This window comes from Hippopotamus amphibius, chromosome 13, assembly GCF_030028045.1.
Source record: "Hippopotamus amphibius kiboko isolate mHipAmp2 chromosome 13, mHipAmp2.hap2, whole genome shotgun sequence".
In the NCBI taxonomy this organism is placed as follows: domain Eukaryota; kingdom Metazoa; phylum Chordata; class Mammalia; order Artiodactyla; family Hippopotamidae; genus Hippopotamus; species Hippopotamus amphibius.
The window spans coordinates 12,695,606-12,721,028 of record NC_080198.1 but is presented as its reverse complement, the minus strand read 5'-3'; the positions used below and the strand labels follow the sequence as shown (position 1 = coordinate 12,721,028).

At 39.0% G+C, this 25,423-nt stretch overlaps 1 protein-coding gene across 8 annotated transcripts in view; it reads left to right on the top strand.

Moving 5' to 3' along the window:
- Positions 1-25,423, top strand: part of CNTN4 (contactin 4) — a 780,243-nt gene that overhangs the window by 587,833 nt on the left and 166,987 nt on the right. For all 8 annotated transcript variants that reach the window (XM_057706190.1, XM_057706194.1, XM_057706187.1 and 5 more), the window contains 2 exons: positions 8,641-8,838; positions 23,373-23,475. In XM_057706190.1, coding sequence (XP_057562173.1) covers positions 8,641-8,838; positions 23,373-23,475 — 301 coding nt within the window. The remainder of the gene's footprint in view (positions 1-8,640; positions 8,839-23,372; positions 23,476-25,423) is intronic.

Genomic DNA, 25,423 nt, shown 5'->3' with positions numbered 1-25,423 from the left:
AATGTGTATGAGTTTTATACCTATTCCATCATATACTTGTTTCTGGCTTTTTGTCAAAACAGTATGTTAAATTGCATTCAAGTTAAATTCCCAAACTTCCACCTACAAATGTTTAAAGAAAATTTATACTCCAGAAAAATGTCCAATTTCCCAATAAAATAGAGACAAAGAAACAAGAAGTTACCCATAAAATGGGGGAAATTGTAAACCATACACAAGAGCAATATTCTGTATACATAGAAAATACTCTTTTTCCATCTTCCTTCCCACACCTCCACTGCCACATCTGAGTGAGTAAAGAGCATGTACTAAAAAAAATCACTGAATGCAGTGAGTGGTCAGGAGGCTTAGTCAGGAGGCTTAATTTTAGAAATGCTTGCCACGAGTTTGGATGAGTTTTAGCACTGGGTCTTATCTAATCCTTGCCTCACATGGGCACCATTTCATTTCCCCTAAATCACTTTTGCAAAGATGTTAAAAAGGTTTGACTTCATGTGCCAACACGAATTGATCAGAGGTAACGGCCTGAAGCGCTGTGTTGAGGGTTGTGTATCTGCATGTGGTATAGTCAATTCTCAGTATCTGCCATGGGAGAAGGCGTGGCAACTGCTGGTCCAAGTGATAGATACATGCCATCCCTACTCTACTCAGCACTGATGAATAATGGAAAACAGTGTCTGAACCCTGTCCTGCTTGATGATGGGCACCTGTCTAAACCCAGTTCTCTGGGCCACAGAGCATCTGTAACGGGGGTCCTTTCAGCCACAGCCACGATTCCAGTAACCTAAGCTGTCAAGGGCTGTGGCCATTATTATAGGTGTTAAATGCCCTTAAGTCCATCTTCTGATTATTTGAGGTACAATATCTGTCCTATTCCAGCCCTTCAGTTTCAGCTCCTCTCAGACATTTCCCCTCCAGTCCCATTTCCCAAAGTGCTCTTCAAATATGCTTCTATTGATCATTTAGTGTCTTAGTATCAGAAGTGTCATCCAGAGGCTTCAGCTTTCAGAAGTCTGAAGTCTATCAGTCACCCCCTCTTGGGATATATCTCTTTGATATACAAAAACACACTCTTCTCCTTGACTCTCCTGCTACCTGATTATGGAGCATAATCACTACTGATACTTTGTGTTTAAGGTTCCTCATTCAGTTCTTTTTTTGGAATTAATGTGATTACTCACAATGTGTAATGTATCCTCAGGTCGGAGGAAGGCAAATGACTTATCAATCTGTTTTTAAGGAAAAAAACCCAGCATAATCTTTAAAAAACTGACTTAAATGAACATACTTGACGTCCACCTAGCTGGGCAGGTGTTCTTTTAGTATCCCTGTTTTTCAGATGAGAAAACTGAGTAGTAGAAAGTACTTTCTAGCTGCTAAGTACTGAAGCCAAGTCTCAGTCTACGTATATTGACACCACATTGAGGCATCTTTCCACTGGATTGTACTCTCTGTCCCTTTGCCCATGCAGACTACCCACTGTTTGCAATCCCTGTCTTTCTAGCTGCTCTCCATTTCGGCACTGAGCTCTGTGCTTTTGTAAATGGTTAATGCTGGGTAAATATTTGGCCAATGAGTAAGCCAATGCCTGCATTCTCAAAACCTATTTCATTTGTAGAATCATTTAAAATACACTTTTTTACATCTACTTGCTTAGAATCATATCTCTGCTGAAAATTCAACCTCACAAGACTGTGCAAAAACTAGGACCGGTGGGACAGGTGTGGATAAAACTATCTAAAGATCAGGAGCCTCTCATGCTATTGAAACAATTGATCAAAGCCCAAACTGGCTGCAGTGCACGGACTAGAATCCAGGTCTTCTGACTATCAATTCTGTTATCTTTCTACACAGCACAGCTTAACTCAAATATAAGTGTGTACGCGTGTGTGTGTGTGTGTGTGTGTGTGTGTGTGTGTGTTTATGAAAGTTCTAGTTCTTGACCTACCAATAAACTACCTGTGTGAATCTTGCCAAGTTACTAGGTCTCTTTGGATCCCACTTTCTTCATTTGTCAAAATAGGATGTTGGATTTGATGGCAAGCTTGTAGAATTATGGAATTTTAATGCCAGAAGAGACTTAGAGGTCACCTAGTTCTACTCTTTCACTTTACAGATAAGGAAGACTGATCTCTTCTACCTCCAGATTCAATTCTGAGAGGAACACAGGGCTTTCTAACAGAACCAGTCCATCTGAATATTGCAACTGCTCCATCATCCCATTTCTGCCCACCTATCAAATGTGTGCTTGTGACCCAGGCAGGTAATTTCTCTAGGATTTAGCTTCCTGCTCTGTAAAATTGCAGGGACTGGACTTAGGTCCCTTTCAGATATAAAACTTTGAGGACTAAGGAAAATATCTTTGAAAACAGACTTCTTTGCTGCCCCTTGGGGTATGACTTAGAATGTCATGATGCACAATATAACTGTAGAAAGAAACTAGGCAGCATCAAGAACAAGTTAAGAGCATTCATCTGGAGGACTCTGATCAGAGGGTAAATTTTCTCAATGAGTACCTGATTTTGAAAATTGCTTGATTGATGTTTCTTTTAAAAATAGTAAGCAAACATCCTTTGCTGTTGGCCCAAAGATATGGAAAAGGGAACCAATTAAGAGTGACGGTTCATAGTTACTTTCCTATAGACTCAGATGCTGCAAGTTAGAAAACCATCACTAGGTCCTTCTGCCTTAATAGCTTTCACTTTCTAACCAATCTCAGTATTTCTCAGTTGAACATTGGAAACCTCACAATCTATTAAATATTGCATTCCAAGTATCTGTGTACTCAGTTGATACAGATTGCCAATAGGACAGGAACTGTCTGTCACTTCCAGAGCAATTAGTGTGTGAAAACTTATCAAAAGAAATCTGTCAAGTTTCAATAACTATAAATATTGCATGGAAGTCCCTAAGGAAATCAGACTGAGTAGGATACATTTTTGCAGCACATGAGAATTTATTTTGTCTTATTTACTTGGCTCTACTTTTTCAGAATGTGGATAGCGTTTCATGTAATCTGATGAATTAATGTTTTGCTCTGATAAAAATAGACTTTGGTTCTTAGGGGAAAACTGCATTGTCTGGTGAGTAATATGACAATACTAAGTAACTCTTTACTTTCAAACTTCAAGAGCTCTTACTGCTTCAGGAGGGAACATTGGAATGGGAGTGTAGCTAGAAGGACTAAGATGTAGTCTGCTTTGCCACTTTCTACTCTTACCTCTCTAGGCCTCAGAATTGTCATATTTTTTGTTTGGTTGTTGTTTTTGGGGGGGTTGCTTGTTTTTTTAAAAATCCTTTTTTTTTTTTTTTTTTTTGGCCACACTTCTCGGTTTGCGGAATCTTATTTTCTCCGAACAGTGATTGAACCCAGGCCCACGCCGTGAAAGCGCAGAGTCCTAACCTCTGGACCACCAGGGAATTCCTGGGTTTAAAAAAAAAAAAATAACATTTATGCTATGAGAAGCCTATATGAGTATAGGCTAGAACTGAAAAAGTATTCCAAACAATAGCTATCATTCTTTTGAGGTAATGGAATTGCTAGGCGGTTTTTATAAATTCGTTTTGTTTTTTAGCTTTTTAATGGCCTTCACCCATTTCTCCTACTCCATCACCCCTCAACCCCTGGCAGCTACCAATCTGTTCTTCATATCTGTAGGCTTGGTTTGTTGGGTTGTTGGTTTGGTTTTTTAGATTCCCCATATAGGTAAGATCATATGATATTTGTTCTCTTTGTATGACATTTCATTTAGCACAGTACCCTGAAGGTCTATCCATGTTGTCCCAAATGCCAAGATTTAGTTCTTTCTTTATGGCTGAATGATATTCCATTGTGTGTGTATGTGTGTGTGTGTGTGTGTGTGTGTACACTTATATTCATACATGATTTTTTTATCCGTTCATCCACCGATGGACATTTAGGTTGTTTCTGTATCTTGGATATTGTAAACAATGCTGCAGTAAACATGGGATAGCAGATATCTTTTCAAGTTAGTGTTTTAGTTTTCTTCAGGTAAATATCCAGAAGTAGGACTGCTGAATCATGGAAGTTCCCTTTTTAAGTTTTTGAAGAACCTCCATACTGTTTTTCCTAGTGGCTGCACCAATTTACATTCCCACCCACCGTGCACAAAAGTTCCCTTTTCTTCACACCCTCACTGATGCTTGTTGTGTCCTGTCTTTTTGATAATAGCCATTGTAACAGACGTGAGATAATAGCTTATTGTGGTTTTGATCTATATCTTCCTGATGATGAACAGCGTTGAACATCTTTGCATGTGCCTGTTGGCCCTCTGTATGTCTTCTTTGGAAATATGTTTGTTCAGATCTTCTGCCCGTTTTTAATCCGATTTTTTTTTCCTGGTGAGTTGGAGGAGTTCTTTACATATTTTGGATATTAACCCTTTATCAGACATATGATTTGTAAATATTTTCTTCCATTCAGTAGGTTGCCTTTTCATTTTATTGATGGTTTAATTCACTGTGCAGAAGTTTTTTAGTTTGGTGCTGTCCCACTTGCTTATTTTAGCTTTTGCTTTTGCAGTCAGATTCAAAAAAAATCATCTTCAAGACCCATGTCAAAGAGCTTACTCCTTATTGTTTCTTCTAGGAGCGTTGTGATCTCAGGTCTTACATTCAAATCTTTAATCCATTTTGAGTTACCTTTTGTGTATGGTGTAAAATAGTCATCCGGTTTCATTCTTTTGCATGTGACTGTCCAGTTTTCCCAACGTCATTTACTGAATTACTATCATTTTCCTGTGATATATTCTTGGCTCCTTTGTGGTAAGTTTACTAACCATATAAGTGTAGGTTTATATCTGGACTCTCTATTCTGCTTCATTGATCTATGTGTCTGTTTTTATGCTAATACCATACTGGGTTCTTTTGGGGGTTTTTTGTTTTAATTTATTGGCTGTGTTGGATCTTCATTGCTGCTCATGGGCCTTCTCTAGTTGCGGAGAGTGGGGGCTACTATCTGTTGTGGTGTGTGGGCTTCTCATGGTGGTGGCTTCCCTTATTGTGGAGCATGGGCTCTAGGCTCATGGGCTTCAGTCACTGCGGCACGTGGGCTCAGTAGTTGTGGCACATGGGCTTAGTTGCTCCATGGCATGTGGGATCTTCCTGGAACAGGGATCGAACCCGTGTCCCCTGGATTGGCAGGTGGTTTCTTAACCACTGTGCCTCCAGGAAAGCCCACCACACTGTTTTTAATTACTGCAGCTTTGTAGTATAGTTCGAAATTAGTGAGTGTGATGCCTTCAGCTTTGTTCCTCTTTCATAGCTTTAAAATGAAGAAATAAGACAAGTGATCTACTGGGTAAGTTTTAGTCTTACTACTCATTGAGGACAAATAAAAATGTAGTATTCCAGGTAGTGCTACTTTCTGTGAAGAAAAATAAATTAATATCATTTTTAGAGATCCCCCTTCAAGGGGCTCAGCGCTTAGCTCAGCGTGATCTCACCTGTACGACAGCCAAGATTCTTTGACTGACCTTTGCACTTTAGGGCTCAGCAATGTTCTCAAAGGTTGCATGTTGAACCGATGTTAGTCACCATCCTTAGCACAGTCCATTTGAGACTTGTTTGGAACTGTGGTTTGTTCCTTTATCTACAGCACTGAAAGTGGTTACAGTGTTATATTACTATTACAATTTGGGAAACTTATCAAAACTTTAATTCAACATTTTGTTGTTTTCTGTTGTTTACTGTAACTTAATGGCTTTCCCCAGAACTGAAGTAATACAGTTAATAATCTTTATATTACATTTACTGTTTCTTGAATTGAAATCAGTGCATTAGTTCAGGGTTTCCCAACCTAGGTTTTGTGACATATTAATAGATGTTTTAGAAAAACAATGTGTGGGTGAAGGGGTTGGGAGGCAGTTCTACATCAAATAAGTTTGCATGGCTTAAAAACTCTGAGGAATCTGAGGAACACTGGCATGTTAAAAATTTCTTGCAAGTCCTGAAAGAAAGAATTTTAAAATCAGTTAAACTTTATTCAATTCAGTACTTCTTAAAGTTGTTTGGTAATGGAACCTTTTTAAATTTGGGGTAGATGGGGGTGTAGAGAACTTCTATTAACAGGGAATTGATATTCCAAGGACCACAGTTTAGGAAATCCTGCAGAATATGTGTATGGTTGTTTACATCTCCTACTAAAGCACTCAGTCACAAAAGCAGTGTAAGCAAAATAATTTAAATAGATCAAACAGCAAATTCATTGACTTTTTGGTCTTATATTTACTTTAAAAATGATTAACTTTTAATAATACAGATGTGCTTATGACTCAAAGGGCTTTCATGTAACTTGATCCTCACTGCATACCTGTATCACATTTATTAATTATCCCCATTTGATGGATTAAGAAGTTGGAAGTGAGAGTGTTTAAATGTAAATGGCTTTCTTTATGGAATACAGGTTTGAATTTTGGCCTTCTGGTCTTTTTTTTTAATTCCAATTAGGAAAATAACAAAGCAGATGTCTTTCTTTGTGTTATCTGTGGTCCATACAACTCCCTAGTTATTAAACTGTCCTTCTACAAAATTCAGAAATCCTTGTGGCATTAGCCACTAGCAACAGTTTTGAAAAATGTCTTCAAGAAAAAAATATATATATACACAATTTATTTATTTGATTATAACTCTCCTTGGAGAGGTGTGTGTTGATTAATATTTTGCTGGTAAATTACTTTCTAACATCTGCCTTGTGACTTTGGATACGTTAATTTATTCTTAAACCTCTCTTTAGTTAACTAGGGGCTAGGCAGTGTTCCCTTCATTGTTCATACGAGAAAATTGAGAAGCTCAGACTTTACTTGGTTTGCCTGAAACTCACTTACCAAACTGAGAGAGGAGCACCTTGCTCTGTGCTGTTTGTTAAATCTCCTGTTTTTATGGGAAAATTGCCATATCACGTACTTCTTCATGACCTATTAGCGGGGCCTTTCCTCCCCCAGATTTTAGTTTCTTGAGGAAGTAGCTAGCTTTCTGGGAAGCACTTGCTTATTTACACTGAGTAGCCTCTTGACATCAGCATGGGGTTACTTATAATTACATGCACATGTGTAAATAAAATGATTAGCTATTCTCATATAAACATAATTATATCTCTCTAAAATAATGCATGCGGAAATGTTATAATCCAGTGATAAAGGGAAAGCAATCTCCATGACCCCTCCTTAGTATGTAAACAGTGGATTATTAAGACAGAATATGTTTCCTGTTGCACATTCAGTTATTGAGGTCAATTACAATTGGGGACTCACTGAAGTATTAAACAACAAAGTGCCTTTTCCAATAATTAGTATTCATTCTACAGAGCTGAAGTGACCTTTCTGCCATTTTCCAAGGACACTCTATGCATTTAGAATTTAGCTCAGGAACCTATTAACGAGCAGCATAGAAAAACACAGTCAAGGTGTTCTGAAACCCGAGATTCCCTCTGCATCTAGTTGCTTCCCCTTCCCACCTAAAATAAAACAGGGCAGGTTGGCTAATCAGTGCCAGTGGGTACTATATCACTTCTCCAGCTTTGAACAAATCTGGAGATCACACTTTAAAGAGAAGAATCATGGAATGCCTGGAGCTAAAGAAGGTTGATTTCCTCAGAGCACAATAGTTCACTGCAGCAAATCATTTAAACTCGCTGTCCTTTAGGTTTCTTTTCTGAAATTGAAAGCATGGGCTAACGTTCTCAATCACAGAACATTCACCTGATTCTCCAGAAAAATTAGAACTTTCAAGGGAACATTTTCAGGTATGACTGCCTGTTACACTCATCGCACTGGGATTCTGGGATGCATAAGTGTTTGCGAAAAGGTTGCTTTTTGATGGCTACTTTACGTGTAGTCACTCGCTTACATATATAGTAATTTTTTCAGCTAATTTTTTCAAAAATAAAAATTTGCATTTATGGAATCAGGCAACCAGTCACTGTCTGTTCAGTGAGTGTTTGCTGCAATATTAAATCCCCATCTCATTAAAACAATGGGAAAAAAAGAGTTCAACCTCGCAAGTGAGAAAGGAGTAAGAATTTGCATCATTAGTAAGAAGCACTGGGAAAAGACTGGATTGAGACTCAGGAATGATTCTGTCTCTAACTAGGACTGCGTTTAGATTCGTTACTTCGTTCCTCTGTACCAAAGTTTCTCAGTTAATGGAAAACTAATAAAATGTACTGGAAACCACAAAGTACTATGCAAGTATGTGTCACCATGATGTCCTATTATGAGTATTATCTATAAAATGAAAGAAGTGATCTAAATAGTTGCCAGGGTATATATCAAGATTGTAGACTCTCTGGGTCTGTAATTTGAGCATTAGTTCTATAGGTATTACATGTGGTTGGTACCTGCTTAGCAAACTATAAATGCCTATTCCCTTGATTTAAAGAAATCGGACTTCTTTTAATCAGTGATCAGTGTACCTTCTAGTTCTATAGAAGTAAAATCTTATTGACTGATGGTAGGAAGACTGGTAAAATGCTTTCGTGGACTGTAATTACTTCCTATTGATATTTAGCAGGCTGAAAAAGAATCGTTGGGCAACAGTATGATTTTTTAACCTGACCAATTCTTTCATGAGTAAAGTTCTCACAAAAGACATATTTGTAATGAAGATTCTTTTTGCTTTCAGAGCTGAGCTATGCCTGGATTTTCAATGAGTACCCTTCCTATCAGGATAATCGCCGCTTCGTTTCTCAAGAGACTGGGAATCTGTATATTGCCAAAGTAGAAAAATCAGATGTTGGAAATTATACCTGTGTGGTAACAAATACGGTGACAAACCAAAAGGTCCTGGGGCCACCCACACCGCTAATATTGAGAAATGATGGTGAGTTTTCTAAGGGATTTTCGTAATTCTGCTTTTTATGATCGTAGGTTGAGTTTGGGAGGTTGTAGTGTTATTGGCACACAAACCTTGACTGTCTCAATTAAATATAAGAAAAGTTTAATGCTTTCTACCTCCGGTACCTATATTTTCTACACTTGTGTAAGAAATGAACCCATGAATCCATGTTGGAAGACTAATTAGAAATCTAATGGCCCATCTCAACAGGAATGGAATGTGGATTTAGATGAATATAAATAACAAAGGAATCTATTTCCTGTTTCTTTCCACTTAAATTGTGTACACAGGCAAAATGAAGCAGAAGGTTGAACAATTAGCTCATCAATCAATTCTATGTAATTTAGTATTGTGTCCAGAAAGTTTTAAATTATCCAAATAACTTCTAGATTTATGACACTGAAGACATGGTTCCAACCACAGTGAAATGCAAGAATGTCAAGTCTTATTTGAGATAGAAATTTTAATTTCTCACACTTTTGTGAGAATATTTCAAGAAAATATATGAATTTGACGTTACTTAGATGGATGACATGACAGTGTATGGTAATTCATCATGTGCTTTTTGAAGACAGTCTTACCAGTTTGTATGCCCAATTCTAATAGCGCCATGCCTTTTCCCCACCATGAGTCTTTGTACATCCACAGTGAGTCTTTATACGGATTCTGGTCCCTCTTCTTGAAATGCTCTTCCTTCCCTTGGTCCCTTGACTAACTTATACTGATCCTTCCAGTTTCTTCAGATATATCACTTCCTCCAGGAAGTCATCTGTGTCTGACCTCCTCTCCCCAACTATGCTGTATCAGATGCCTTCTCAGACCACCTCTGCAGAGAACGTCTGAGCATCCTTACAGCATAGACCAAGCTGGAACTTTTGAGCAAACAGTGTAGATTAAAATCGTTCATTTACTGATTCATGCATTTAACATATATTTACTTGGCACTTGCTATGTGGCAGTCACTACTCTGAGCACCAGTGAACAAAAACCATAAGACCCCTTCTCATGGCATTTACAGTCTGCAAAGGATACAGGTACAAACAAACAAACAAAACCCCAAATGCAGTTATTTTAGGTAGTAATAAATGAGCATGATGAAACAGAGGCTCTGTGGGGATGGAATGTATGCTTTAGAAAGGGTTGTCAGGCAAAACCTTTCTGACGGGGTGACATGAGCTGACACTTGAATGATGAGAAATCTGTCCTGTGAAGATCAAAGGGAGGAGCATTCCAGGCAGAGTTAACATCACATGCAAAGGTCCTGAGGCCTTAAAAAAAAATACTTGGCATGTTCAGAGCGCAAAGAGAATGTGAGCCTTATGGAGCATAGTGACCAGGGTAGAGGGTGATTTGAGCTGAGATTGGAGACTGGATTTTATTTCAAGTGCAGTGAAAAGCCATTCGAGGATTTTATGTAAGAGAGTTATGTATGCTTTTTTAAAAGATTGCTTAGCTACTGGGTGGAAAGTGGACTTTTAGAAAACCGAGGGTCAAAACTGGAAGTCCAGTTAAAGACCGTTGCAGTAATTCAGTCAGTGAGCAATGGCAGTCTGAACAGGCGGGTGGCAGTGCAGACGAGGAAAGGGGATGGATTCAGGATATAGTTTGCAGGTAGAGCTGCCAGGACTTGCTGATGCATTGGATGTGGGAGGTGGTGGAAGAGAAAATCGAGGGTGACACATAGGTCTCTGGCACAGCAGCTGGGTGGAGGGAAATGCCATTTGCTGAAATGGTTTTACTGAGCAGGTTTACAAGAGAGAAGTTCAGAATATTACTTTAGTCATTATGTACGAAGCCAAAAGCATGACTTCTCCCTTGGCAGCAGAAAGAATTGTTTGGTGCTTCTTGGTCCATCTCACTATCATAGTATTCATCTGGTATATTTACTTGTCCGCCTGCCTCCCCCCCACCCCCACACCGCTGACACTGACATGCGATCAAGCACAGACCACAGTTTTCATCCAGTGTGGTGTGAGGGCCCAGTGCAGCGCTTGCCACATGGCAAATGTTAAATGAATACATTGCGTTAGGCTGAGTTACATTAAATAAAACTGAAAAATCTCATCAGTTTAACGAGAAAGGTAGGCAAGGGATCAATTCTGTCAAAAGCTATCAGTGCTCTCTCTCTAGACCTAAGGATAAAAAAATCTGTTTCAAGATATGTGTTCCAGGGGCATTTTGTACAGAATGATTGAAAAATACAGCCCCTCTGGCTTCTGCCCACAATACGCTTATGCCAAAATGTCTGTTCAGTGGTTTTATTCGCTTTGTTGTATCATGGAGAAAATATAATCAAATATTGACTTTGATGCACTAAGACACAGCCCAGGAGAAACATCACCCAGAGCGGCTGCTTCAGAAGAAAGGAACAAAAGTTCAGAAACACAGGAAGTCCTCAAGCTGGCCACAACTCTGCCTTCTGCCTGGCTTTTAGATTTATCTCAACTTGCCTAGTATGTCTTCGTAGAGATGACACATGGTTTTTATTAGAATATTTTTTCACAAAATTAGCAGACTAAGGATCTCATTCTTCAGCAATTAATGCCCATTCATTTCTAATTTCCATGAGAGTTGCATGGTGAAAATTCATCATATGTCTTTCCCATTTAGGCTGGAGTACATAAAATGGATGCTTGGACTGTATTACTAAGCACAAAATACATGATTTAATTAGCTCTTGTCTGGAGGTAAGCGAAAAGGGGAAATATAAATCAAGAAGAGATTGCAGAATGAAAGTGACATTCTTGTTAAAGAGTATGCTGTGAGAGTAAAATCAATGAAATTATCTTTCTGCATGATCTGGAATTTAGTGACTGTATATTAGACTGATAAGTGCAAGGTGAGTATAGCATTTGCACAAGCATCTTGATAATTGAAGCTCACTCAAAATTTCATATCCTCCTTCTGCCTCCAAAATGCTGATAAGCAAGGCCAAGGAGCTTGTTGCCTGCACTGATCTAATCAGCATGGTGATCATCTTGCTAAGTGCAGATGTAGCTTAAAGAACTAGATACCCTGAATACTCAGGTTATTTCTTTGGCGCTTCAGCTAAGCAGTTCTAGACTGTGATTGTTTCCAGCCCTGAAGGTTACAGTGAGTCATAAAAAGTGAACAGTGGACAACCCCCATCGGCCCACGTTCCTGTCAGGAGCCGAGGCTGATGTGTCCCATGTGGATCCCACTGACCCTCTTTAGTGCTTTCGCCCAACACGCTGTGGTTCTGCGAGACCTTCATACTTGCTGTTCCCTTTTCTCCAGCTCTACACACGGCTCACCCCTTCCTACATCTCAGATCATGACTGAAAGGTAGGGCATGGTGGTGCGAGGTAAGCCGGGTTCCCTGGGTGGAATCCAGTCCCACCGCTCATTAGTCATGTGACCTCAGACATCAGTTTAACCTCACCTCGCAGTGTTCTCATTGATCAAATGAGGATAGCAGTACCTACCTCAGAGGCTTACTCCATGTGTGAAATTATAGGTAAACTGCTTTGAACAGGGACAAAACAGTAGTGCAGCATCAATAGCTTCCCTGCCTAAGATATGCTCCACAAATTATATTTTTTTAATTTTTTATTTTATATTGGAGTACAGTTGATTAACAATGTTCTTAGTTTCAGATGTACAAGAAAGTGATTCAGTTATACATATACATGTATCTATTCTTTTTCAAATTCTTTTCCCAATTAGGTTGTTACAGAATATTGAGCAGAGTTCCCTGTGCTGTACAGTAGGTCCTTGTTGGTTATCCATTTTAAATATAGCAGTGTGTACAAACTCTCTAAAAACAAACAGAAAAAACAAACCAGATACAGAATGAATGGATAGTACTTCCCTGTTTTGCAAAATGTATGTGGATAATGACAGAGAAAGCTGGAATTCTGCTCTTCAAAATGCTAACAGTGTTAAACTTTAAAGCAGTTAACTTTTAGTGGTAAAATGTTCAGTTATTAATTTATTTTCTATCTGCTTCTCTATTTTTTCTCATTTTCTACAATGATTAGAAATTTTTCTTTTACGTTTTAGAAAACTGTTTGGTGAAAGGGATATCCACATTTTATTGGACCTAGAAGGCCCTTAGAGATCACCCAATTTTATAGCTTTATTCTTCAAGAAAGAAAGGAACTGAAGACCAGAGAAGTAAGTCAGGAGAGCAGTGGGGTCAAATTCTTCGTCCCCAGTTACCTACTTAATTGGGATTCAGAAAAGATTTTTTGACCTCTAGATTCACCTATCTACATTAAGATTTTGAAAATTGTATTTTGGGGATTCTCCTAAGTAATAAAAAATGTTATTTGTAGTGTTCACCACAAGGAAGTACTATAAAACTGAGAGTTGGACAAATGTGAGAGAATTTTATATCAGAGTTAATATTTACTTATGCAGTTTTTTTCCCCCATACCCACAGCATGTGGGAATCTTAGTTCCCTGACCAGGGATCGAACCTGCACTCCTGCAGTGGAAGCACAGAGTCTTAACCATTGGACTGCCAGGGAATCTAGGTATTTTCACATCTGCTTTGAAATGATAATGTAACTTATTATGTAGGACAGTGCACCTGTTGCTTGGGTACCGTGAAAGAAAAAGATTTAATTGAGAACGACAAATCAGTTATTTTTACCACAGATATGAAAGTAGTGCAAGGATCAATATTAGCGCAGTTGCTGTATTAACAATGATGCACTTGCTCCACTGTGTGCTTCCTACACAGATCTCAAAGAATTGTACTTATATGTCCATAAACAAAGGTAGTGGACCACCCAGGGGGCATAGCCACAGAGAAATCATAGATTTAGGTGATAATCATGACGGCTATTTTTTGTGTCTTTAGTCATTCCCCCTGACTTGCTCTAAAATAGCTAAAGATGGAAAAAATTAGCAGAGATTAGGACAGTCTTGGGAAAATGAGATCATGTCTGTGAGGTTGTTTATGTACTTTACATACACAGGTACGTAACTGAGCATGAAAAATTACTCTACAGCCTTTGCTTTTTGTCTGTATTTTCCTTGAGGCTGGCTGGGGATTGGTTTGGCAGTTCCTTATTTTGCTTATTAGAACCAAGACAAATGGTGAACAGTTTACAGCCAGTGTGTGTCTGATGGTTCTTTGCTCTGCACATTGGTTGTTAAATATTTTTTTATATTACCCCTAATTAGAACTCTAAATAGATGAGCTAGTAGGGAACAAGAAACAAAGGATTTCTCCTGTCTTAGAATTTCAGATTCTTTCTCTCTCTGTCTCTGTCTCTCTTTCCTTCTTCCATCCCCATATTTATATACATTGATAAGCATATATATGTAGGATACTATATATATATGTATACGTATACATATATATATTGCCTTTGGAAGTTAAGATGTAAAGCACTTTTTTGAATGTTTACTATACTTCATTGTAAATTTAAATTATTAAAACTATGCATTCTCAATATAACCAAAATAACTGACCATATTTTTCTAAGTCCCGACACATTTCTCCAAGGCTAATTTTATTTAGCCATGAAAACAGTAAACAACGTCAGCATTGAAACACTTAATCTTCTCAACATAAATCAAATTTTAACCTACTGGACAAGAGACCACCTGATAACCCTAGCAGCCTAGAGTCTCAGAGCAGCCTGAGGCGGGACAGAAGTAGACGTGCTGAGCATAGGGTTGAGAGCCTCCATGATCGGTGCCTCCTAGCTTTGGCTTGGGGTCACGTAGGATGCAATAAAAGAAGGGTAGCACTAAAGTCAAGAAGAAAAACAAGTCATCGAATTCTGGAGTGTAGTCCCAGATCTACCACTAACTCCCGTGAGACAAATCATGCCATTTCCTTGGTCCTCAGTTTTCTTAGCTATAAAATTGAGTGATTTGTAATAAGTTATATCTAAGTGTCCTTCTAGTTATTTTCTGAGATGCCAGTCACATACCTCACTTTACTGCAATCTCAGCATTTGCACAGGCCACATAATATCAAACACAACACACAGGTGCTGTTCATTGAGTCAGATTTCTTCCTAGTGCTAACAGCCAGTCCTAGGGCAGAGCTAGGTGCATTTACTCTTTTGGGCCATCATGGGCCACTTTGTGAACCTTCACCACCGTGGCCTTTAGATTTCCTAGTGGCTCAGAAGGCTACATTTCCCTCGATATTACAAATTTAAGACCAAAGGCTGAAGAAATCGAAAAGAGAAAACCAGAATATTCTAGAATATTCTGGATTATCAATGAAATGTATTCATCCTTATGATGCCACCAGTTGTTTATAGTAAACTTTCCTTATATTGCCCCCAAATTGGGTTAGATCTTCAAACGAGCGTTAACAACCACAATGTGTCTTCTTGAATAGATCAGCTTCCATTGTAGGCCATTTAATTAGCCTAGCCATCAGATTAAAAACACAGTCGTTAAGAGTATTGCTTTTTGATTATAAACTTGATCTCCAACCTTTTTCTTTTTATGATTATTTAGCCTTTAGACTGGCAAGGATGAAACTTCTACCTGGCAATAGGCAGAGATGTGCCCTTGATTTGCACATAATTTTATATTACTTAAGATGTAGAGTTTGTCCCAAAACACATTGCTTTATTTTCCTCTCACTCCTAATTGCAACTTTTGTGTGGCTTTGTCACAGCGATTATGTCTTGTGTTTAATTCTCTGACAACATCACATTTGAGGATCTGTGGGCGTAAAACTTGTTTTATGAGAAGCATATCTAAATGACTAAAGGGTGTGAGATATTTTGCTAAACTGTCATTGCTAATCTGATTTAATAGTGTCTTAATGGTCTGGATATTTTGAAGCCTTGACAAGCTTAGGAACTTGGCAGTCATCTTTAGACCTCTAGCATAGTCACATTCATTTCTGGTCCATGGGGACCAAAGGTCTTGAATGGTCATTTTGCTAGTCAGTTAGGAAGCATCTGTTAAGTACCCGTTATATGCAGTACGCTATAAAATAAAAAGATGTGATCAGAGCCCCTGGGAGCCTACATTTTTAGAGAAGTCCAAATTAATGAAAGGTCTAAAGTTTCATTCTTATTGGAATTATTGAATTGAGTTTTAGACACATTTACAGATGGAGAGATTTGAAATAAACAACGGCAGGAGAGGTGTCCAGCCTAGGATGGAGATGACTTGGGCATTCATTTGATCGTGCATTTAACCAATAAATGTTCATTGAATGCCTGTTGTGTACTTGTCACTAGGGATGTGAAAGTCTTTCTATGTCCTCACAGACAATAGTCTAGCATAGGAGCCTAATTACAATCTGAGGCAGGAGGGGGCCAGATTGGAGAGGATGGAGAATTAGAGCAGGATTATTTAAGCTTCAGTTATGATAAGAGCCACCAAGGAGCAGTGAAGGTTCAGTGAGATTATGCATGTAATCAAGGCTTGTGTGTAAGGAAGCCTGGTCTGGTCTAGGGAATCAGTCCAAGCTTCCACAAAGATTTGGACAGTCTAACAGGGAGGGTAAGAATTCCAGGCAGTGGCTACAGTATTTGTTTAAACCAGGAGTTGGCAAACTTCCTCCTGTAAGCCAATCTTGCCCATGGCCTGCTTTTGTAAATAAAGTTTTAACGTTTTTTTTCCATAAAAAATATTGGGTATTCTTAGCTAACTCCTAGATTCTGTGATTTTTGTTGCTATTGTAAATGATAGCTTATTTTTAATCACATTCTCTGTTTTACTTGTAAGTGCTTCAGCATTTGGCAAGCCTGCTGAAATCTTGTTAGTTCTATAGTTTGTTGATTCTGTCAACTCTCTCAAAGAGTTGCTATCTTCCCCCATTTCTTCTAAGCCAGGGCTTAGCCAGCCCTTAATTTGTGGGCCACATAGAGCCCAGCACCATTTTGTAAATAAACTTTTACTGGAGCATAACCACGCTTATTTGTTGATGTATTGTCTGTGGATGCTTTCCAGCTACAATGGCAGACTTGAATCAGAGACTGCGTGACTTACAAAACCCAAGTAAAATCCTTGCTACCTGTCTCTTTGCAGAAAATAACTTGGCCAAACTCTGACAACATAATATTTTTAAATATTTCCATCAAGACATGTTCTTTGTGGCTCCACGGACTTGCACTAGGACCTCCATCTACAAATTAGAGGGAGAGAGTTTAGTTCACAATATGAAGCACTTTTTAGTAAGATGCATATAAACATACTTTATCAAAAAAAAAGACAGAAGTTGGCTTCCTTTCACCTAAAAGATGGTGGCTTTATAATTAGTTGCCCAAACGGGAAACTATTAGCAAATGACTGCAGTACTTCTTGTAAACCAGGACTTTCCCAGGCAGGCAAAGATAAATAGTTACTCTACCTTCATAGGAGACACCTTTCTGGAAGAGCTCAGGTTATCTCTGCACTTTAACTATTGAGCATGAAGGAAAGAGATTCAGGTTTGATTGAGGTCAAATAATGGGGTTTGTTTTCACCTCCTACAGGTTTCTGAAGCTACATTAAAACCCCAAGTGTAAGAAGTGAGATACAACCTGCGGGTTTCTTATTCCTCCTTTCCAGCACTGGGGAAGTTCTTGTTTGCACAATTGTTGCCTCAGCCTCAATGGGAATTCACTCATTAGGAGCTGGGTAGTGGTAGAGATTCCATGGACAGTCCCCTAGAGCCTCCAATGTCTCCTTCAACCCAGGATAAAAAACAAGCCTTTCTTAAAAGAGTAAAACAGTGAACTCAGCCAAAGAGATGTGTATGACTAGTCAGATATTTCCAAATGTTTTTAGATAAATGGACTATATATCATATGACTTATTCTTCAAGACAGGCCATGTGGGAACTTTTCATAAGACAATTTTTGCAATTTTTCTTCAGTAGAAAATCCCACTCTGTAGAAGTTGGTAAAAGTCCCTTCTGTGGTTTAATTTACAAGAGCAGATTCCAGCGAAGGCAGGTGTTGGCAAAATCTTACGGCACGGAATCCTGCAGACTGGCCTCCTTCTGCCAAGACAGCGCTCTGCAAATTGTAGTTAAACAAGCGTGGTGTGTGGCTGATTTCTCTTTTATATTCTGTCCTTTGGCAGTGATTTTCTCACATTCTGGTTCTTACAGACATCAGCGTCAGCCTTAATAATTTTTCAGGTTTTGAAAGAGGGACAGTCGTTGCCACCAGGCTCTTGACTGACGTCGTCAGTGGTGGGACTCGGTTACCCATCATCTCCCAGTGGCCAGCCCATGATGTCGGTTACTGTTCGATGCAACTTCTTGCTTTGGCTTTGACACCTCATGGTTGCTATGGGAGTTCTTAAAGCACATCCTCTGGGCCTGCAGCACCAGCAGCACCTGGGAAATTGTGAGAAATGCACTTTCTCAGGCTCCAGCTCCACTTACTAAAATTCAGAGACTCAAGCCCTCCAGCTGATTTACAGTTTGAGGACACTGGTTTTGGGAAAAAACACCTAAAAAGTTTGTAGCATGTCTTCCTTAGGAAACGAACTCGGTTATTCAGTAAACAATTATTGCCTGCGTACGCCACATTACTATGCAAAGCACTGAAAAAGGGTAACTGCACATGTCATCCAGATAACGATCAGGCCCGTCATGTGCACATTGTGCCCCCAGTGCTGGGGTTGGTGCTAAATGAATATTTGGGGTGTTAAATTAATTCACGGGAATGTAAATACACCTAAGCCCCTGACTCCTGAAGACTTTGATGTATGAAATTTCAAGTCATGTAACTTTCACTGTTGTGGCAGCCGGAGCTCTTACTCCAATGAATGGAAAACATTGACAATGCATTTTAATGAATTAAGGCTTTTTTCACCTTATGTTTAAAGCTAGAGATGTAAGTGTCTCTATTTAGAATTGAAAGCAGGAGTTTTCTCTGTAGGCAATGTATATATTTCAGTCAGGAGAAAGGAAATAGTGCCGAGATTATATTTCCTGGCTGATCCAGACAATATTGTGTTGCACTTTTACTTCAACTTTACCTTGGTTGTGTAGACAAACCTAGGCCTGTATATCTTCCCACCTTTCTAAATAGTTTGAAGATGGAAAAACAGGTTCTGGAGCAATTCCATCAGTGGCCTCACTCTTTTTGCCAAATTGTTCTGTAAATCACCAGAGCAGCTGTAGACCAATGAAGTTGAAAAGTATACAGGTGGCCAGAGGGATGACTTGAAAAATACTCCTGTTTGAAGGGCCCATTTGTTTCTTAAAAAAAAAAATAAAAAAAGGCAACAGCTTTTTAAATGTAATGTAGAAAAAGGCCAAAATAGTTAAAATGAAAGGAAGAGTCAAATAAAAATGTAGCCTGTGCCAGATGTAATCACATTAAATGGAACGTTTCACAGGTGTTCCAAAAAATGTTTGTGATGTTGTTGAAGAAAATGGCTTCCTTCATTTTTTCACGACGTCAATACTAGGACAATCTTTCTGTGCAATAAAAACTCTTTAAAGAGTGATGAAAAGCATGCCTTTCCATCTCTGATCCCTATCTTCGTGTCCTGTAACTACTGCCATAAATACACTTCAATCTTCATTACCGATAACTCTGTTACTCAGTTCCTGTAGCCGTAAGTACAGATCACTGTGTATCCACCCAGAAAGCACTCCACGTGACCCCATAAACAATCTACACAGCTCATTTTAGAAAAACATGATCTGAAGTGAGTGAACTCGGAGAAGAGCCATGATAAGGCTTAAAAACAACTTCCATGCCCGGGAAGGTGTACATGCTTGACTTAATGGCTATTGTGTGTCCCAGTATAAGGGCCACATTTCTACATCTTTTCTTCCCTTTCACAAATGCCTACCTATCACAGTTTTTTCCACCTGCCTTGTATTGAACAAAGATTTGTGAGGAACAGGAAAAATCAGAAGTACTTCCATTTCTCAAGGAAATGAAGGTCCAACATAAGAGATGGCAAATGTGTAGATAGCTATAAAGATGACAGAAAATAGCAGTGCTATTCAAGAGCACCCAGAAGTTGATTTTTCACGTTTTATGGCAATTTACTGAGCACCTATTAAGTGCAGAGACAAAGATAAAAGCTAGCATGAAAAAGATCGACATATGCTTTATGTCACGGGGTTTACAGTCTGGGTGGAAGACGAGTAAACACACGAACTAAACAAGACGAGTATAAATTGTGATGATTAACATACAGGGAAGAAGACATTTATAGAGAATAACAGCCGGCACCTATTTTAGATAAGATGATCAGAAAACACTTCTCAGAGGGGGTGTCCTTTGAGCTGAGATGTGAAGCAAGAGAAAAATCATGTAAAAGTCATGGGGAACCAAAGAGAAATGAAAGCATATAAAAGTGTTCATATAAACACTTGCATGTGAATGTTCATAGGAACATTATTCATTACAGCTAAAAGCAGAAGCAACCTAAATGGCCATCAGCTGGTACCATGGGTTGAATTGTGTGTCCCCAAAAGATATGTTAAAGTCCTAACCCTCCCCCCCACACTCCAGTACCTAAGAATATGACCTTATTTGGAAATAATTAGTTCAGATGAGGTTATGTTGGAGTAGGGTGAGTCTTCAATATGACTGATGTCCTTATAAGAAGACAATGGGAAGACACACGGAGAGAATGTCACGTGATGACAGAGGTAGAGCTTGAAGTGACACAGCTGCAAGCCAACGAACACCCCGAAGATGGATGGCCACCACCACAAGCCAGAACTAGGCCAGGAAGGATGCTCTCCATGGTCTCAGAGGGAGCACAGCCCTGTCGACATCTTCATGTATGACTTGTAGCCTTCAGAATCGTGAGAGAATAAATGTATTTTTCTTGAAGCCACTTAGTTTGTCTCTTTCTAATGGCATTCTTAGGAAACTAAGATAGCCAGTAAGTAGATGAATAAAATATTGTTCCTCCATACAGTGGAATAGTATTCAGCAATAAAAAGTAAGGAACCACTGATAGCGGTCACACCATGGATGAACTTTGATAACATTATGCCAAGTGAAAGAAGCCTAATGCAAAAGACCACGCATTGCATGATTTCATTTATATGTAATGTCCAGAAAAGGCAAATCTATAGACATAGAAAGCTGATTAGTGTTTGCCTGGGGCTGGGACTGGTTCTGGAATTAAGTGCAAACAGGTATGAGAAATCTTTTTGGAGTGATGGAAGTGTTCTAAAACTGGATTATGGTGATAATTGCACGACTTTTTAAATTTACAAACATCATTCACGTTTTTTACAATAAGTCATGGGACACAGTGAGAACTGAAGCAAAAGAGACTTGATACTTTCTGGTCATTTAAAGACTGCCGTGAGCTGCAGAGTAGGACATCCTGAGGAAAGGGTACAGGGTGCTGGAGGAGGGGACTTTAAGTCTGGGCTGTAATAGGTGGGATTTTAGGATGAGGAGATAATCGTGCAGGGGACCTGGGACACAGAGCAGTGATATTTCAGTTGCTCGGGACAAGGATGTATGAGATATTTTTGATCCTTGATGTATCTTTCATAGCTGGATTGCAGAAACGAGGTTTATCTGTAATGTTTATAGAACGAGGGAGTAGGGGGAAACCTGATCACAGCTGAGACAGCCTTGATCCTTGTATTTTAACCTTATTGTCTCATCTGCCTTCCACACACGCTACACTGCAATGGAGGTTGTCTTGATTTCCTGGGAGGACAAAAGACCTCTCTCTAAAGGCAGTTGTTTTTCTAATTAACACTGCTTTCAGAGCGCACAGCCGCACACACAGAACTCGAAGGTGTTAACTCGTTGCTGTGCTCGGAGTCATACTATTGATGTTTATGGACCGATGAGTTAACTGTATGGGCTGTTTGTTAGCAAGTTCAGCAGACGTGTGTGAGTGCAGGCGTTAGCAGGCCCTGTCTCTTTCTGGTCCAGCTTTGAGGCACATGCTCAAGGGAAGGCAAACCCAAACTTAAGGGCAAGAGGACTCAGAGACTGGCCAGAAAGGAAGGAATGCTTTCGTATCTGAACGTGTCAAGCATGGATTTCATATATTTGAATTGAGTTTTGGAGTGTTATTCGTTGCAGTGGTGAGAGGCCATAGTAAAAGAGCAAGATGGGGAATCAGGAACCAGAGTTGCAGCCTTGACCACTAGTCTGTTGTGAGACTAAAGACAAACTGTTTAACCCCTTTGAGATTACAGGTTTGCTTGTAAGAGGCAGGGACAGACTAGAACTGTGGTTTTAATTGCAGGGGGAGGGGGTGGTGGTGGTGGTTAAGATCCTTTCTAGAATAGGTTGCTAGGTACGGGTCCTTTCTGCAGAAAAGTGTGCATCCGTGAATACCAAGATTAAGAATGCTGAACCAAACTAACTCAAAGGTGCCGTCCAAATCCGATCCTCCTTGTCAGTCTGTGAAAGGGAAAAAAACAAACAGCGATGTTCAACTTTCCACTTTTGATGACATATGTCACAGCAAAGCTAGCTAGACTAATACGTCATCTGACACTTGGGGTTGATTTTTTTTTTTAAACATTGAGGAAATCCCCTTGCTGCTTCCCAAACAATGAAGCTGCAGATAAAGAGGGTCACCTCTGCAGAATGAATGGAATTGCTTCTCTTAATCATTGTACCTGTGCCCTTCTGTTCCTTATTTTTAACCTTTCCATCTGAATCCTTCAGTCTCTTTTTCCTCTAACCGTGGAAAGCCTAAAGAAGAGATGAAATGGAAGATCCTATCATGTTTTAGTAAGCTAGATAATTTCAAACTTTATGTTGGCACAGTTGAATCAGCGACCACAGGAAAAGACTAGAAATTGAATAGAAATAAATGTATTAAATCAAATAGAGTAGTGGTAGACAGTGTCAAGGATGTATTGATAAGAAATAATTCATAAGCATTTTGTCATAAAGCACGGACTTAATTTTTCAGTCTGTGCTACCTTGGCTATGATTATACAGTAATTTTCCAGGAAACGGGAAAGTGGGAGAATATGGCCTTCAAGGTAAGCCTGCCATTGCTGCCACTGGCAAAGTGGGTATAACCTAAAGGTTGTTTTCTATAGTTGCTTCCTATTATTCTTTTGTCCTTATTTCAGAATGTGTTAAAAATATAAGAATTTTATGTTCTCTTGCATATACCAATTTATGACTAATTCAGGTTGGCCTTCAAAAGTGAAAGATAAAGTGATTTGTGGTGATAAATTGATTACTCAGAAATTTTCTTTATATGGATACAATAAAGCATGCACATATTTTTAACATATTTTAAATTTTCTGCAGTATATTTCCAAAAATATAATTAATAGGATATTCCTGGTGACTAGGACTTTACTCCCCCCTTCCTCTTTTTCTCCCATGATTAGTTTTTTTAAAAAGTATTTTTGAGAAGCAAAATTGTACGCGTGGAGAATTTAATCCTGGGCAGATGGTGCAGTGCTGTGATACAAATTTTCCTCTTGCAGTAACTGGGAGAGAAGCCACGATTCACGGCTGTTAGAGATAGGAGCTGCTTTAAATGAAGGAATTAATTGCAGACACAATGATGGGCAGGAACATCCTCCGGTAACAGAAAAACACTTGTGTATGTTTTAGAAGAATCTCCAAGACTTAACTCCTTTGTTTATTTCACAGGGGTGATGGGCGAATATGAGCCCAAAATAGAAGTGCAGTTCCCAGAAACGGTCCCCACCGCAAAAGGAACAACGGTGAAGCTGGAATGCTTTGCGTTAGGAAAGTAAGTTCTGGTTTCTCTTCTCCCTTGTCCTCCCTCCAGCTTGGGCAAATGTAGAGTTTTCTCTGCACTGTTCGCAGCGATGGTTTCTGAAGCAACTGAAAAGCAAGCTGAGCCTCTCTCGCTGTGATTCTGCGTGTGCATCTTTGAGTCCTCCCTCTCATCATGGAGAGGGGATGTGTCATGGCGTGAAAGGGATCAGGCTGCCACGATGGGCATGGCCACAAAGGAGAGGAGAATGGGCAATTCTGAAAAAATGTTTTGTCCTATTACAATGCCCCTGTAAGGTACATGTCATCTAACCCAGAATAACAGGAAAACAATGGCCTTCATTGGAGGTACAGTGAAGTTGACTGTTTGGAAAAATGTGGACTTTCACTTGGGCCCCAGTTTACAGAGTGTGCATCGAACTATTCTTGTATTTCTTTTTAAACTGCCAGTCTCTTCTTTCTACTTTTTTAAAAAATTTGTGTTATTGAAGTATAGTTGATTTACAATATTGTATTAATTTCTGCTGTACAGCAAAGTGATTCAGTTATACATACATGTATATATATAAATATATTCTTTTTCACATTCTTTTCCATTATGGTTTATCCCAGGATATTGAATATATTTCCCTGTACTGTACAGTAGAACCTTGTTGCTTACCCATTCTCTGTATAATAGCTTACATCTACTAATCCAAACTCCCAATCTATCCTTTGGCAACCACAAGACTGTTCTCTATGTCTGTGAGTCTGTTTCTGTTTCATAGATAAGTTCATTTGTGTCATATTTTAGATTCCACATATCAGCAAGCAATAGCATCTTCTTTCTACTTTGGATTTCAATTTCCTTCTGCTTTGGCTAGAGATTGGTAAAACCTGATATTCTCGAAGAGAGTCTTTATCTTGCAGAGTCATCTGAAAATTATTCACAACTTTATTATTCAGTCTGCGGAGTCTTCTTAGTTAAGCCTACTTGGGAACCAATTAAATTTTCCCTAGAGCATCTGTCAGGGGGCATAAAGAAAATGAAAAGCAGATTGATTAAGATTTTGCCAGTAACCCTGCAGAAAATGTTTGGCATCAGTGATAAAAACTGCCATCTGAAATAAGAACTTTTAGGTCATCGGTGCACTTTAATAATGCAGATGAGTCTCTATGCCCAACGCTATCTATCCAGCTAACCCACTGCTAACTCCTCATCCTTTTCCTGTGCCCAGAGGTTGGCTAAGGCAGCAACACTAACCCTTGCTCCGCCCCTGTGTCAGCATGTAATCTATATGCATGTGATTTTGTGTTTTACAGCAGCCATAGAAGAAAGCTGTTCCTTTTTTGTAAACTTTATTTTTAGCTCTAAAAGAAGGATTCTTTTGGTTTTCCTGTTTTCATGTCATGGCAGTATACATTACAGTATCTTTACTTTGGTGTTGGAAAACATCATTTTCTATGTCCTGAAAGCTTACCCCATTAAATAAATTATGCCTTAGCTGTAGGATTGAACACTGTACTGACATTAAAAGTCAAGTTGTAAAATAACATGTAAGACATAGAAAATGCCCTCATTTATTACTAAGAGACTAAAAGCAGATTGCCAAGCAGTGGAAGATGGTCCCGTTTTTTATTCGGAATCTTAATTCAAAGAAAAGATGAAAGAAGGTAACTAGATAGGGTAGGAATGTGTTTGGTGAACTCTGCAAGGTGACACCTTGAAAAATCTTCTATAGAGAAAGACAGCAAAATTTACGTTGTTCCCACTTCAAAGGGGGAATGAATTACACTCTATTCACGCTGCTTGAATGGCACTAGAATGAAAACAAAAGACCCGAATTGGGCTCCTCCAGTCTACACAGAAATGTTTGGGTATGTACATCCAGCTGCAGAAACACATCATCACGGCCCACTTAAGAGCAGAAAGACTATGTCTAAGTACAGTTATTTGTAAAGACATATATTAAGCGTCTATC